The sequence below is a fragment of the Corapipo altera genome, unplaced genomic scaffold (assembly GCF_003945725.1).
Source record: "Corapipo altera isolate COAL_440 unplaced genomic scaffold, ASM394572v1 45, whole genome shotgun sequence".
Classification (NCBI taxonomy): Eukaryota; Metazoa; Chordata; class Aves; order Passeriformes; family Pipridae; genus Corapipo; species Corapipo altera.
The window spans coordinates 1,616,328-1,629,883 of NW_020884877.1; the positions used below are offsets into that span (position 1 = coordinate 1,616,328).

Below are 13,556 nucleotides of genomic sequence, written 5' to 3' on the forward strand. Positions count from 1 at the left end.
AGCTCTGAAGGGCTGGGTTGCTGGGTTTAAAGATAACTTCTTGCCTAGGGTAGAGGTGCCTCTGTCCCAGGGATGGCCAGTGACAGATCAGAAGGGATAGAGGTTCACGATTTGTGTGGGAGTCTTGAATAATCTGTTCCTATTTTAATGTGAACATGGGTGGTAACATGGAATTACAGCATGTGGAGGCGGGCTGGTGTGCACGGATTAATGAAAAATAATGAGATAATATTGAGCATTTATATAGTCTCATTAGAAGGGCTCAGTTTCTCCACTGACAGAAATCCCTGGAAAATGTCGTGCTCTGGGTCTCCATCTCTGTACCAGGTATTAACAGGAAACACAAAGGCTATTTCACAAGTATATTCCTTTGAAAAGAGCTTTCATTCCTTGTCTTAAATTTTAAGCAACTCTGTACTTACACAGTAATCCTTTCATCTCATATTTCTTTGAATCCAGAAGTCACTGTGTCTCCTGAGGTACTCTGCTGTGAAAAAAAACCCAAAAAAACCAAACAACAAACACTTATAATTGCATGCTGGAAATTATTACATGTTTATACGATGCACCAAGAAGAGACAAAAATAAGCACTGAAGGGCAGAAGGGTAAAGCTGGGTTTATTGAGGGCTAACTACATTAGGATTGACTAAAAAGAAAAGAAAAAACAACCCAAGCATGTTCAAACTGCAATCCAAGCAAAATTTATTTTTAGTCCCTCGATTATTGCAAGTTTCATAATGGGATTTTGAGGCCCTGCCGTTGTCTCCCATTAGCACGGGCTCTGTTATATATTCTGCAGTGTTGTAGTGGGAAATGATTCATGGCAGGGCTGGGATTTGACATTTGAGCACAAAGACTGGGAAAAAAAATGTACTTTGATTCACCATGTTTGAAAACCAAAACTCACCCTCAGATGAAACTTAAGTTCTTGAAAGTACTGCATAAAAATAGAAGCCATAGAAGCCAAAGCCAGGGACCAACACTTAACTTTTATTAACTGAGAAAATTATATTGGTATTGGTAAAGCCCCAGAAGGCCCTTGTCAGAATGCACTGCTCAAAATTCACCTGTGCCGTCCGTGCCTGTCTGTGACAAGGGGGATTGCAGCTCGAATGGTGCTGGACTGGCAGGTCAGAAATATGGCACTTACCTGGCTACGAGACTGATCCAGTCAACCAACGTGAAGGGTGATGCTGCAGCTGAAAGACCCACTGTAATTACATCACTTGATCCAGTAATAAAGACAATGATGAAATATTTTGAAACCAGTTGCCTCCCATAGACCAAAGTAAGACTCGGCGATGACAGTGTTATGCAGACAATGATCACTGGAGTAACTTTTAAGTGTCTGTTGCTATAAAGCAGGAAAAGGTTATTTTCCATACAGTAGGATTTCCCACCAAAAGTGCTGCAGAGGAGGGATCAGACATGATTCCCTGTTGCCTACATAAAAGTTGAATGGGTGAAGTCAACCTGCCATTTTCTTGCAGCTACTGACAGGGTGATTTAGAGGAAAAGGCAATGGCACCCCGTGGTGTGACTCTGAGACACAAGCACAACATGCTGGCCCTGAATCACGGCCAGGAGATTTTCAAGACTTGCTTCCTTAATAACATGAGGCCATGCACAGTCTCACCCCTGCAAATGGCTCAACAGCCTTAAGGATTATCAAGTCATTCAGTTCCTGCCTATGAGCTCTCCCCTCAGCCTCTCAGACCTTATCTGAAGTCAACTGAAAGAGCGTCACCATCTCCAGTAAGTCTTGAGGCAAGACCGTCAAGCCAGTCATTTCTGCTCTACAACAGCACAACATGATTTCTCACCCATGCACTAAGGATTTGGACTGTCCCATGAGCTGATCTTGAGTCTGCTTGAAGCAAAACCAGTAATACAGCAATCCTGAGTGAGACAAATCCAGGGAAATTCTGCTCCTTGAACAGAAGCATTCCTTGGAGACAATATACATAAAACATGACTTAAAGGAAGATTAACTTTTATTCAGATGATATCTTAAGAAGTTTCCATTCTTACGTGAAGGATGAACACTTTTATTATGGGGAGAGGCTGGTTAATCTTTAACCAGGAATTTACAAGAGATTCTTAAAACAGACAACAAACAGTTTACGAAGCTTCATAAGATCTTTTTATTCTGAAGAGTTTGTACTGTGAATGCTACCAGATTGATAGCTGCATTATGAAAGAAAGAACAACTTAGGCGATGTGAAATGCCCAATAAATCCTGACTGGGAAGATCCCCATCAGCTACAACAGAGGGAACTCAGCCAAAAACCCATGCTGAGGGAAGGGTTTAAAGGAATTGTGTATGCAGTCCAAGTGTTTTCCAGAAAAAGTTGGACCTTGGGCTAGTAACTGAGTTCAAAGACATGACAAAGTGAGTGGCAGGTGACTGATGCCACCATCTTACAGTCATACGTCTCTAATTGATGCTGGAGCTGATGAAAAGAATGTCTTTAGCTTCAACGAATATTAAAAACAGGTCTGTGCCCAATTCACCAGTCTCATAACCCATACTCAAAAAACCCCAACTCAATCTCTCTAGTTAATTAACACGATTTGTTATCAGGTAGAAATGTGATTCCTGGGAGGTGCATAATCACCACATGTGTTTCCTGCTGCAAGAAAGAAAAGTGTATGCATACCCCAGTGTCTCCAGAAAGCTTGAATGGAAAAACCCTTTCGTGTCAGAAGTTTATTTTTATTGGTAAAATATTAAATAATATACAGAATTAAAAACTGCACTTACACTTCTGAGAAGAAATAATTCTTGGACAAATTATATGCTTGTTCCTGAGATTCCCTACATTTATTCCAGTAGCTGTGCACTCAAGACAGTACAAACCTTTATAATATAATCCTTTTCACAAAGTATTACAAAGTTTCTGCAGCTTCTTTATTTATACACACATACAGACTCCCACTCTCACATGGCTGTACAACACTCACACAGGTACAGAGTACACACATACAGATGTGCAACCATATGTATGCATGTATACTAAGAAGAAAATAAAAATAACAACAAGTCCCATAGTTCAGTCTATAACGGCAAAACATTTTTAGCAGAGAGATACAGGTTTACATTAGGGTTGCTCACATGCACCACTGTCATAGGGATCATTTCTGAACTCCTTTTATAAGAGCATGTTCCAATGAGCACATTGGAAATGGGACGATTCCCAGTGTCTTCACTGCCTTTTGGAAAGAACTCTGATTTCATATTTTTAGTTGTTATTTTTTTTTAATTTAAAAGATTACTCAATCTGAGCTCAGAACATCTATCACAGAACGAAAAAATCGTAACCTGGGAAAGAAGGGGTTATTTGCCAGATTACTCACCCGGCTTTCTTTAGGAAAACAGCACTAAAATGGGCAGTGTATGAGCCAGGGAAGATGCAAACAGATCAGATCCACGACCTGAACCTATGTTCCCTAAACGGTGCTGCCTTGCTCTGATCCCACTGCCCCAGTGTGGTCCCCATTTGCAGGAGGACCCAAACCACCCCAGGGGGGTTCCAGAATTTGGTCCAAGGACCATGACCCCGTGGGCACCACGGCAGTCACCCACCCAATGCGTGTTTCTTCTTGACCTCAAACACAAGGGTCTGGGAGATAATTTTGGCAATCAATCAGAAGGGGATACAGTCTCTTCACCTTTGTTATTATTAAAAAGAAATCTCTTAAATACAAATTTAAAAGACAAAAGTGGCTACTGTGCATGCGCAGTAACTGCCTTTCAAAGAAATCTCAAGGGGATTTTATTTTTTTTATTACGTACCTAAATACATATTTACAGAGCGGCGGCTTCGGTCTACTGGGGGAGAAAAAGGCATTAAAAATACACTATATATAAATATGTATGATATGTAAAACAAGTCCCATCTAAACTTATATAAGACAAGGACAACTCTAAAGAAGCTTTTCTGGTCTCTCAGGTAGATAAAGGACACGAGTCCTGTAATTCTTACACAGGCAAATCTGTCCCATTACAGTAAATGGCAGTTTTGCCCCAGCTAAGAGATTAGGCCTAATCCAAAATCCATCATCGAAGTCAACAGAAGTCTCCACTGACTGGGTTTCAGATCAGACCAAAAGATCTTTTTATTTTTTCTTGTTTTTAATAAACATCAATATTAAGTGCTTTTCTTAAAAAGAAAGCTGCAATTAGAAAAGAAGAGGAAGGAAGAGGCAAGAACAAGTATGTCCTTAATTCTGGATGTGGATGTGTTTCAAAGCCAAATAAAAGCAGGAGGTAAGTTATGGGCTTTAGCTTAAATTTACAGTTCCTCATGTTTTGTCAGTCACGATATGAATTTACTCGAACCATACCTTTGAATGTATTTAAGACAGAGCATTTTGTTTCACTGATTTGTGTGGACTGAGGAAGGAGCACAGAAACCACTGTACACTAATAAGACGTCAGGGAAAATATTGCACTTGAACAGAAAATTTGCCCAAAAAGGTGGTTTTCTTGGTGATTTTTGTTTTTAAAACTAATATAAGCAAATCATCCATGTCTGCAATGAGCACGTTTAGAAAGCAGGATCCAAGAATGAAGCATAAGAAGCAAATTTGGGGTTGGTAACCCCCACCCTGGAATACAACAGTAGTAAAACTTTTTTTAAAGCATTTTCTTCCAACAGGAAAAAAAAATTATGACCTTTTTTTTTTTTACTTTACAGTTTTAAATTTTTCTAAACATTTGCATTAAAAGTTTCCAGTTTCTCATAAAAAGATACATATTTTAGGAAAAAAAAACCAAACAGAAAATAAAACCAACTAAAAAGGAAGGCAAATATACAGTATTATAATTACATCACTGTGGAGTCATCTTGAAGGTACCCTAGGTCTTTAAAGTGTTACAAAGAGTATGTACCTTATTTTTTTTTCTCAAATCAACTAGTTTTTTTTTCTTTTTCCTGTTTTTAATAAAAAACTACACTTGAGTACAAAAATATGTAAACAGACTGTACAGCCAATGAACAAAAAACCCCCCCAAAAAACAACCCCCCCAAGCCCCCAGACAGCCCAAAGCTACAGGAGATAAGAGCAGGCCCAGACTTAAAGCTCCAAGAAGGAAAAGGGGGAAAGAGAAAAGCATGGAAAGCCAGAGGAGACTGCTACATGGCGGAGGAAGTGAACGTGTTCAAGCTCTGAGGACACTTGACAATTCGTCAAATAATTGATCACAGTTTCAGAATCCAAACGACTACAAAAATAACCAAAGAAGTCCTTCCCTTGTTACAGTGTGTTCAGGAACGAACATCCATTTCCAGTAAGCAACGCCAAATCCCAGTAAGTGCATAGTAGGGATTCAGTGACCTCCACCCCTGCAAGAAGCTTTTCGTGTTCGATGTCACTTGAGGTAAAATTAAACGGCCCGATTTACTGCAAACTGGCTCCGCTGTGCCCATAACAGAGTCATGCTCCCCATCACGCCTTGCGGGAGGCATCCATATTTTATCCACGACTGGCAGTACAGACCAGAGACTGCCGGTACCCACGTACCACCGAGTGCCAGGGATTAAGGCTGCTACACAAAAGTAAGGGAATGGGGAATGCACCTTCAACACTGACAACAGAGACCTGCCCAGAGCTGCTGTGCTGCACCCACTGCCCTGATCTCACAACCCACGGTAATGGTTAAACACAGTTAACTGCAAGGCTCCGGTGCACTTCCAGATCTCACCGAGGGGATGCCAGGAGGCTGATCATGCTCAAATGTTTTCCTGGGCTGCAGTGCAGTTGCCTAAATCAACAATGCTGGAGGAAGGAAGCATCAGCCCCAGCTTTGGGTCAGGCTGCTCCCTTTCTCCCACAGTGTCCACATGATACGAGCCCCTCTGAAGACATGATCTGATGAACTCCATTGTCATTCACTCTTGAAATACTTCACATACTGCCAGTAAAAACATCACAGTATTTTTATTGTTTTGCAACTGTAAATAATATTGGGTTTTACTACAGCTTTGTTAAAATGGTAATTTCTGTCCACTAATTAATTAGGTCCCAAGATTTGTATGAAAAGGAAAAGTTTTTACAGAAGGAGAGAGACAGCTGAGGATCCAAGTGAGCATAACGATAACCACCTTTCCAAAGGCTGGAAGTGAACAGGAACTGGGAATGCTTGCCTGCATGATCAACTGGGAAGCTAGGTGAACTAAACAGAGACCATTTTTATTGTTTTCCTGGCCTGTTAAGCATGCAGCATGGCAAAGCCTTAGCACACCCCCCCTTCTGATTATCCTCTGGTCAATTCAGACCCTTGGTGGAGAAGAACACAAACAGCCCCTTCAGGCGCAGTTGTAGGAGGTCAAATGAGAAACCCATGATGTTCTCCTTTGCTTATACCTCAGAACACATCAATGGGATACAAGGGAATCTATTCACTATGAAGCAAGTCCTGCCTCTTTTCTACCTAATCCTTCCCCTCCCCTTCCCTGTGACTGCCGCAGGCCCAGACGCCCCAGAGCAGTGCCGAGGAGCTGGCACCAGGCTTGGGCTCTCACCAAAAACATGCTGGCCCAGCCACCTTCCCCACAGCAGGCTCCACACCTCAGCTGTGCCAGCACACTCAGACACTGCATCTATGCAGGGTGAATAATTAGACCTGAAACTAGGTCACCAACCTGCCAGGAAAGTACTGAAACACCGTGCTCATCACTACAGCAATGAATGAATCCAGCTGATGAACCCCCCTAACAACTTCTGCTGATGGGCTTCTCTCATCTTTATGCCAGTTATTGGGGTGGCAGCAGCCTGACAGGCAGACTTGTAAACCACTTCCAATGGGCTCACCGCATTTCTTTTTCCAGGTTGAAGCAAGTAGTAGGTGCTTATAAGTCTGCTCCCGTTCCTAAGTGGGAACTTTAAAGGAGAGAAAAGTCCATTTCCAAGTGTGCTTCATTTAAAGCTCTGAGGGGGAGAAAACAGGAGACGTTGCCCTGGCGCTCCACAGCGCACGGTGCAGCCGGGGGCTCCCACGGCAGGTCTTGGCATCGCGCTGGGGATGCTGCGCCGGCTGGGACCAGCTCCCAGACCACCTCTGGTTGGACAGCTGGAATGCAGTTTGCTAGAGTAGTTTTCAGCCCTTCCCTCTCCTAAAAGCCAGCTGACTCCAGGAAATCTCACAGCAAAGTACCAACTCCTCTCTCCGGGTCAAGCTGCCAAGGAGGGTGCAGAGCAGGAGAAGGGATGTTGCCTTTGGGTTGGTGTTTGCCGTGCATTCTGAAAGGGTATGGGAGGATATCATGAACAACATCATGATCTCCCAAAATGCATTTGGAAAAGGCACATATACAATAAAGCATATATCTAACTATACAATACCATATATATATATTTATATATATATAAATATACTTTCTCAAGCTCTCCAGCTGCCCCAGACCATAGGCCATTCCTACCATCCATTTTTGTTTTTAAAAGCTTGTGAGCCAAGTTAAGACTTCTAGTGGCAAATTTCTAGTGGCAAAGCCAATTCCATCAGACTTTTCCTGAAATCCCACTCTGACTTTAGGTGATTCTGGTATCAGTGCAGCTTCCTTTCTCCCTCCTCATTACATTAAAATCACAGCAAGAGTTAAAGAAAGGAATTTATCCAGCAAAGGAACTGTATTATTGTAGCTCCTGTCCTTGGCTGAAATAAGCACCTTTGCCTCAATTATCTCCAAAGTTTCTTTCTGGAAGAAGGAGTGTCTATTGTCTGGCTTCTTTCAAATCTGAGCAAGCTAGCTCAGGTCCTGGACAACAGCAATAATGTCCCATTAAAGGCCAGTTTTGAAGGGTTTGATTTAATTACTGACCTCCTGCCTGACAACACAAATTTAGGAATGCCCTTGTAAACAGAAGGAAATTTAGAAACTCTTACAACTGAGAATTTCTTCACCTTGTAGTAAATATACTTTAGCTCCACACGGCTATTTTGTGAGCTGGGTCCTTGCATTGCAGAAACTCGCCCCATTAAAAACCAAGCCAATTAGCCAATTTAGATTCTTTCTCCCTAATACAGACTGATACAGGTTGATGCCTAGACACCTTCACATCACAGCATGGATGAAAGCACTTTTTAAGGAGATTAAAATTGTTTTAATCTCATAAGTTACTGAGTGAAGAGCTGGCTTTACTGAAAAATGCTATATATTTTGATGTGCACTCCTAACCGATTGCAAAGAGAGGTGGCTGTAAAATTCATCGGCCATAACCGTAGATATATAGATAATGCCCTTTGCTCCAAGGATATGGATCACACCAGGAACAGAACAAGCAGTCACACTTCTACGTCAATTATTAGGCTTGTAATCCTCTAAACTGAGGCAGAACCTTGCCATTTTTTACGTAAAAGAAGAAAAAGGGTTTACTGGTAGGGACGTGCATGGAAATGACCTTTTTTTTAAATTATTTTTAATGAAAATGAGGAATGCTCACAGGAAGTCAAGTCTAGATTTGCAAATGCGTGGTTTTAACCGAAAACTTGATTCCAAGAATTTCAGAAGAGTCCGATAAAAACCAGTCAGGTTTGATTTCCGACACCAAATACTCAGAACAAATGGATGTGCAGGCCAAAGATTAGCTACTGAAATTCTGAGTACACTGTGAATGACTAACGAACTCGTCAAAAGTCAAGAGCTTTTCTTAGAAATCTGCAGTGAGCAAGCAAGAGAAAAACCCAAACAAATCTCTGCAACCCCATTTTGCACACTTCTGTGAAGGGACAAACTGTGTTACATAAAACTCTCCAATAATTTTCAGCAGGAATTAAATTCTTAAGTACATGTTAATCCAAAATTTTGTTCAAAATTCGAACTAGAATTCAATCTTTCTCCTTTCCCTAGCTCTAGGATGAAAATCTTTAATGAACATTCAGAAAAGGACACTGATAATAAAAATGAATGTAAAATTCTCAAAAAAATATAGGTTTTGGAAGATAACTCCCCAGTGCCTCCCCAGTTCACTATGCCCATGACACCAGGACATACAGATCTCACTTGCTACCCTTAGAACAAGAAGCTGGGCTTAGCTGAACCAGCAAGCCTCCCCATCTGATCCCTTAAACATCTACAGAATACACCCTACAGGAGGTATCAATGAGTCATACACGAACCAAAGTGCACACTAACGAACTGCAGATACAATTACAGCCAACTTCTTTGTGGATACACAAGAGATTCTCTGCCTTTCCCGTATTCCGGTGCTTTACCAAACAAAGGCAGAAATTTTTAACACTTTTTCCCTAGCGCTAACTATTCCAAGAAACCATAGCCCATGTTTTTTCACTGACCACAGAGGGGAAAATGGAGTGTTGCCCCCAGAGAATGAAAGGAATTGCTGGCAACCCTTTTCTCTGGCTTGGGCACGTGTCTTTCTGGAGGCCCAGACAAGCCCAGCAACCTTGAGGCCCAGCACCTTCCTCTTTGTGCCTTGCTCTTAAAAGACCTTCCTTGTCTCAGCAAATCACAATCACTTTTTTCTTTCTTTTTGGAATTTCCAGGCAAATCCTGATGCAAAACACGGCCAGCCACCTCCTAAGCCAACCTTCCTAGCTGCAGAGAATCAGCCATACAGAATAAAAGTGATGCCCTCCAGCATTTCTCTGCTTTTCTCCTGCACAAACTCCTTTCACTACACCAGGCACAAGACAATGAGAATGGTCTGGAGGATGGCAGTGGCTCATTTGCCTGAGTTTCCTCTACATTAGGATGAAGAAAAAAGGAGGGGGAGGAACCCAACGACACTAAGAACAATGTTGGGAATAGATCTTTAAATCTGTCTCTCCAAAGCCTGTATATTCCCAGCCTTGATAGCTCTCACATTACACAAGATGACATTTCTCTCCATATTCTAATTAATAGGCTACTGCAAGACTTTACCAGCTAATACTTAATAGCATTGCAGTGCTGGGAAGCAGTCATCAGGTAATCTGGCCATGATCTACTGTATCCTTTCTAAACACAGGTTCTAGCTGCCAAGAATGTCACCATAAAAAGATTTCAATCAATACCACTCAGCTCCTACTTTCAAATACACCAGGTCTAGGAAGAAAAGAAAAAAACCTGGTACCCTCAAAACGAACAGCAAACTGGCATATGCATGGAGTGCACAGATTGAAGGGAGCAGATGGAAATTCATTATGGCCTGATCTTGCTCTCTCTTTTATACTTTAGTAACTTTATACTTTGGAAAAGGTCTCCCAGGCGCATGGAGACCGTGTGCACAGAGAGGGTTAAACCCATGCAGATCTTTCCATTCTCAAGCTGTGCTCTTGTTGCCAAACAACAACATTTCAATTGTGATTGGTACAAACAGTTGGGTTTCAATGGCAATCTGTCCTGTAGGTTTAAGCCCAGCTTTTACTGATGCAACTTGCTGGGTGGTTACTGGCTTTGTTATTTACGGGGAGAGAAAGAAAGGAAACAAAACAGATCGGTGGACTTTTTTTTCTTGTCCAGTCTGTGGGTCAAGGACTTGCTCTGGAGTGTGTTTCTCCATTTGTTTTCCCCACTGTGAAATTAATATATTAGGAATAAAAACGAAATCTGCAAATCCAAATCAACACAGGGCACCTGTATCTCCACTAATTACTTTCTGAAGAAGTAGGGAAGGTCATATGCATCCTGTTGATTTGAAAGGCTTCTGTGCTCTCCAGCAAAACCTGCTGACACTTGCACCCCTAAATTAAAGCACAGTTGATGACTTAGAAACAAAAGGAAATCACCGGTTCAGCAAATTAGCAAATAAGATGTCAAAAGGAGAAAAACCGGTCAAGGCTCAGATCCTGATGTAGCTGAAGGAGTTGGGGCAGTTCCATTGAATTCCATGGAGCTAAGAGGATTAATGCTGGCCAAGGATCTGGCTCCCATCACTTTCCCAGCTGCAAGTCTTAGTTTAGGCTGTTTCCAAGAGGTTAACACTGTGATAATAGAATGAGAAAGTATTTACATAATGATATATCTATATATACCTATATTTAAAGAACATGTTTTTACTAGTACTTTTGTCATTTTAAAATCCATAATTTTAAACCAAAATTATTTCAGAAGAGCAGCAGAACCTCTTGAGTAAACTACAGACTCTCAGCCACTCCTAGGCCACTTACTGTCCTAAAAGCAAGTTTAAATGTTATTCCTAAATGCTCTCTCTTAGAAGCCAGTGAGACAACACATAGGCATGGAGTAACAGAATACAAACAATCCTAAAAAAGGTGCTTCATAAGTTAAGGAAAATAAAAATACAAAGCCTCAGACTCACCACAGAAGGCCCTCAGACTTATGAAACTAAACTGCTGTAATGTGGTACAGTGTTAAGACATACATTTCCTTTTTTTTTCTTTTTTTTATAATTTATTTACATTCTAGAGGGGCAATACACACTGAACCCAGGAAAACAGCTCTCCCTTGAGAGTAACTTTGATTCATGCTCCTAACTCCCTAACAGTTTTGCTTTAAAAATAATTGTTCATTCCGCAGAATAAAGTTCCCCCCCTCTTCTCCAGCCACCAAGACCCCGCACAGTAACTACACGTTAGAAAAACACTCTCCTCTGAAATGTTTCTACCTATTCCTCTGAAATTGTAAATGAGTGGCATCTTGTTGGGACTTGAAAGCACCTAGAAGGGTTGAGTGATATCCCAAAATAGGACATGGTGTACAACTGACTGAGACAGACACGGACTGCCTTCCAATTCCCACAGAAAGCGACGCAGGTCACTCCCCAGAAAGTGACGGCAACAACAAACCCCTCTTTTATCCCTTCCCTTCCTTCTTTCTATTCTTAAGCTGGGCAGAGCAAATGAGGTTGGGTCCACAAAAAATAAGGTTAATAATAATAATTAAACAACAGCAACAACAACAACAGCAACAACAACAAAATAGGCGTTTCAATGTCCGAGGAAAAGTGGGATTGTAAGTGCAGTATTTCTTCATGTGCAGTTCTTCTACTTCATACGAGTCCCCTTTGGATGAGAAGGCCTAGCGGAATGTGTGCTCCCCTCGGACTATGTGCGACGAGAACTCATAGCGGTCCTGGCTCCGGTAGCCACAGATGTTGCACTCTAGAGGGTCCCGGTAGCCGTGGCAGCCCATGTGGATGGTGTACATGACATGGTCCAGGAAAAGGACCCGACAGTGCTCGCACTTGAAAGCCCTAATCTGCTCCCCTTCTCCGTTGATCACCTTGTAGATATCCTTTAAAGAGCCCTTAGAAGCTTTTGTGACATCCAAAGCCTTGGTGTCCTCCTTCATATAAGCCGGGCTTGGCTTTCTCTTGGGATTTAAGGCAGAGTTTCCTTGGTAGGACTGGCGGTCATCGTGGCTGCTCTCTGAGTCAGTAGAATCCAGGCAGCTATTGCTGGGGGAGCCCTCTCTATCCTGGGTTCGACTCTTTGGTCTGATGAGGGAGATCGGGCCATCCATGTTGTTGTCGTGACTGTCGGCTGTTTCCCTGCTGATGGGCCTTTCTATCCTGTTGGGATGATAGACCTGAGCATAAGCTGAGCTGATGACCGGCGCCACCTCTGCAATTGTGCTTGGTGTGTGCTGCATCAGGGGGTGAAGTGCCTCAGCTCCAAGGTAGGTGATTGCATTGTTGATGGCTTGGTCCATCATGTGAGACTGCATCAGCTCAGCCTCTTTCTCATAGGTTAGGTTCATGTCAAAGGGGATGTCTGGATAGCCAAATCTCATGAGCTTTTCACCTACGAGATAAGAGAAATGCATGAGCAAAATCAATGTAATCCCTCCAACGTGTCACTTAAAAGGGGTAGAGGGACGGAAAACCCCTGACCTGGGGTGAAATTATTCCAGAGTCTAAACTTAACCTTCTGCTTGTTTACTAACCTCCTACAAAGCTCCTGTCCTGGGATGGGTAAAACAGCAACCTCACCAACAGGTTTTTTTTTGTTTTATTCCAGGTGATGCATGCAGCTGCAGTGACTTCCAGAGCAATTCCAAACCTTTCACTGTGCCTGACTGCACTCGTGCTTTAAGTTGGGAAACACAAGTTAACTGGTAGATAATGGGACTGAAATACTGAGGTCAATAAGGTCTGACAGTTGATGCCATTAGACATACTCTCCCCAAAATTCAAGGGAGCAGTACCACACACCTCCTACAGCCCAAGGTGCATCATACCTACCTTACAACAGGGTTGCCTAGTGAGAAACCAAACCAACAGGTACAGGGGGCTGTTATGGTGGTGCCTTTAGAGACACAATATGTAAATCCTTTAGCCAGCGGAAAAAAATGTAAAATGACTGCATGTAGCCAAGAACGGAGCAAGTTACAGGAGCTCTGGAGGCTGATCTTTGTAGTTTCCCCCCCTTCAAATAAAAGAATCTATCCTTTTTGGACTGAGCAAAAAACACACACACACACACACACACAGACTTCCCTTCCCGGTGCCTATTTAGGCAAGAAAACAAATAGAGAAACCACATGTACAGCTTTTGGTAAAAGGCAAAAGTACTGTTCATTGACATAGGCTAAATAAATACATAATGATGCTGAAGCTGGCTGATTCTTCACTGTGTGAATCCAAATTC

The 13,556-nt window shown here is 42.2% G+C and overlaps 1 protein-coding gene across 7 annotated transcripts in view; it reads right to left on the reverse strand.

Annotated features, from left to right (window-relative positions):
• Nucleotides 1-2,121: 2,121 nt before the first annotated feature.
• Nucleotides 2,122-13,556, reverse strand: part of IKZF2 (IKAROS family zinc finger 2) — a 119,487-nt gene continuing 108,052 nt past the window's right edge. For all 7 annotated transcript variants that reach the window (XM_027637187.1, XM_027637186.1, XM_027637188.1 and 4 more), the window contains one exon: nucleotides 2,122-12,710. In XM_027637187.1, coding sequence (XP_027492988.1) covers nucleotides 11,986-12,710 — 725 coding nt within the window. In that variant the 3' untranslated portion in view covers nucleotides 2,122-11,985. The remainder of the gene's footprint in view (nucleotides 12,711-13,556) is intronic.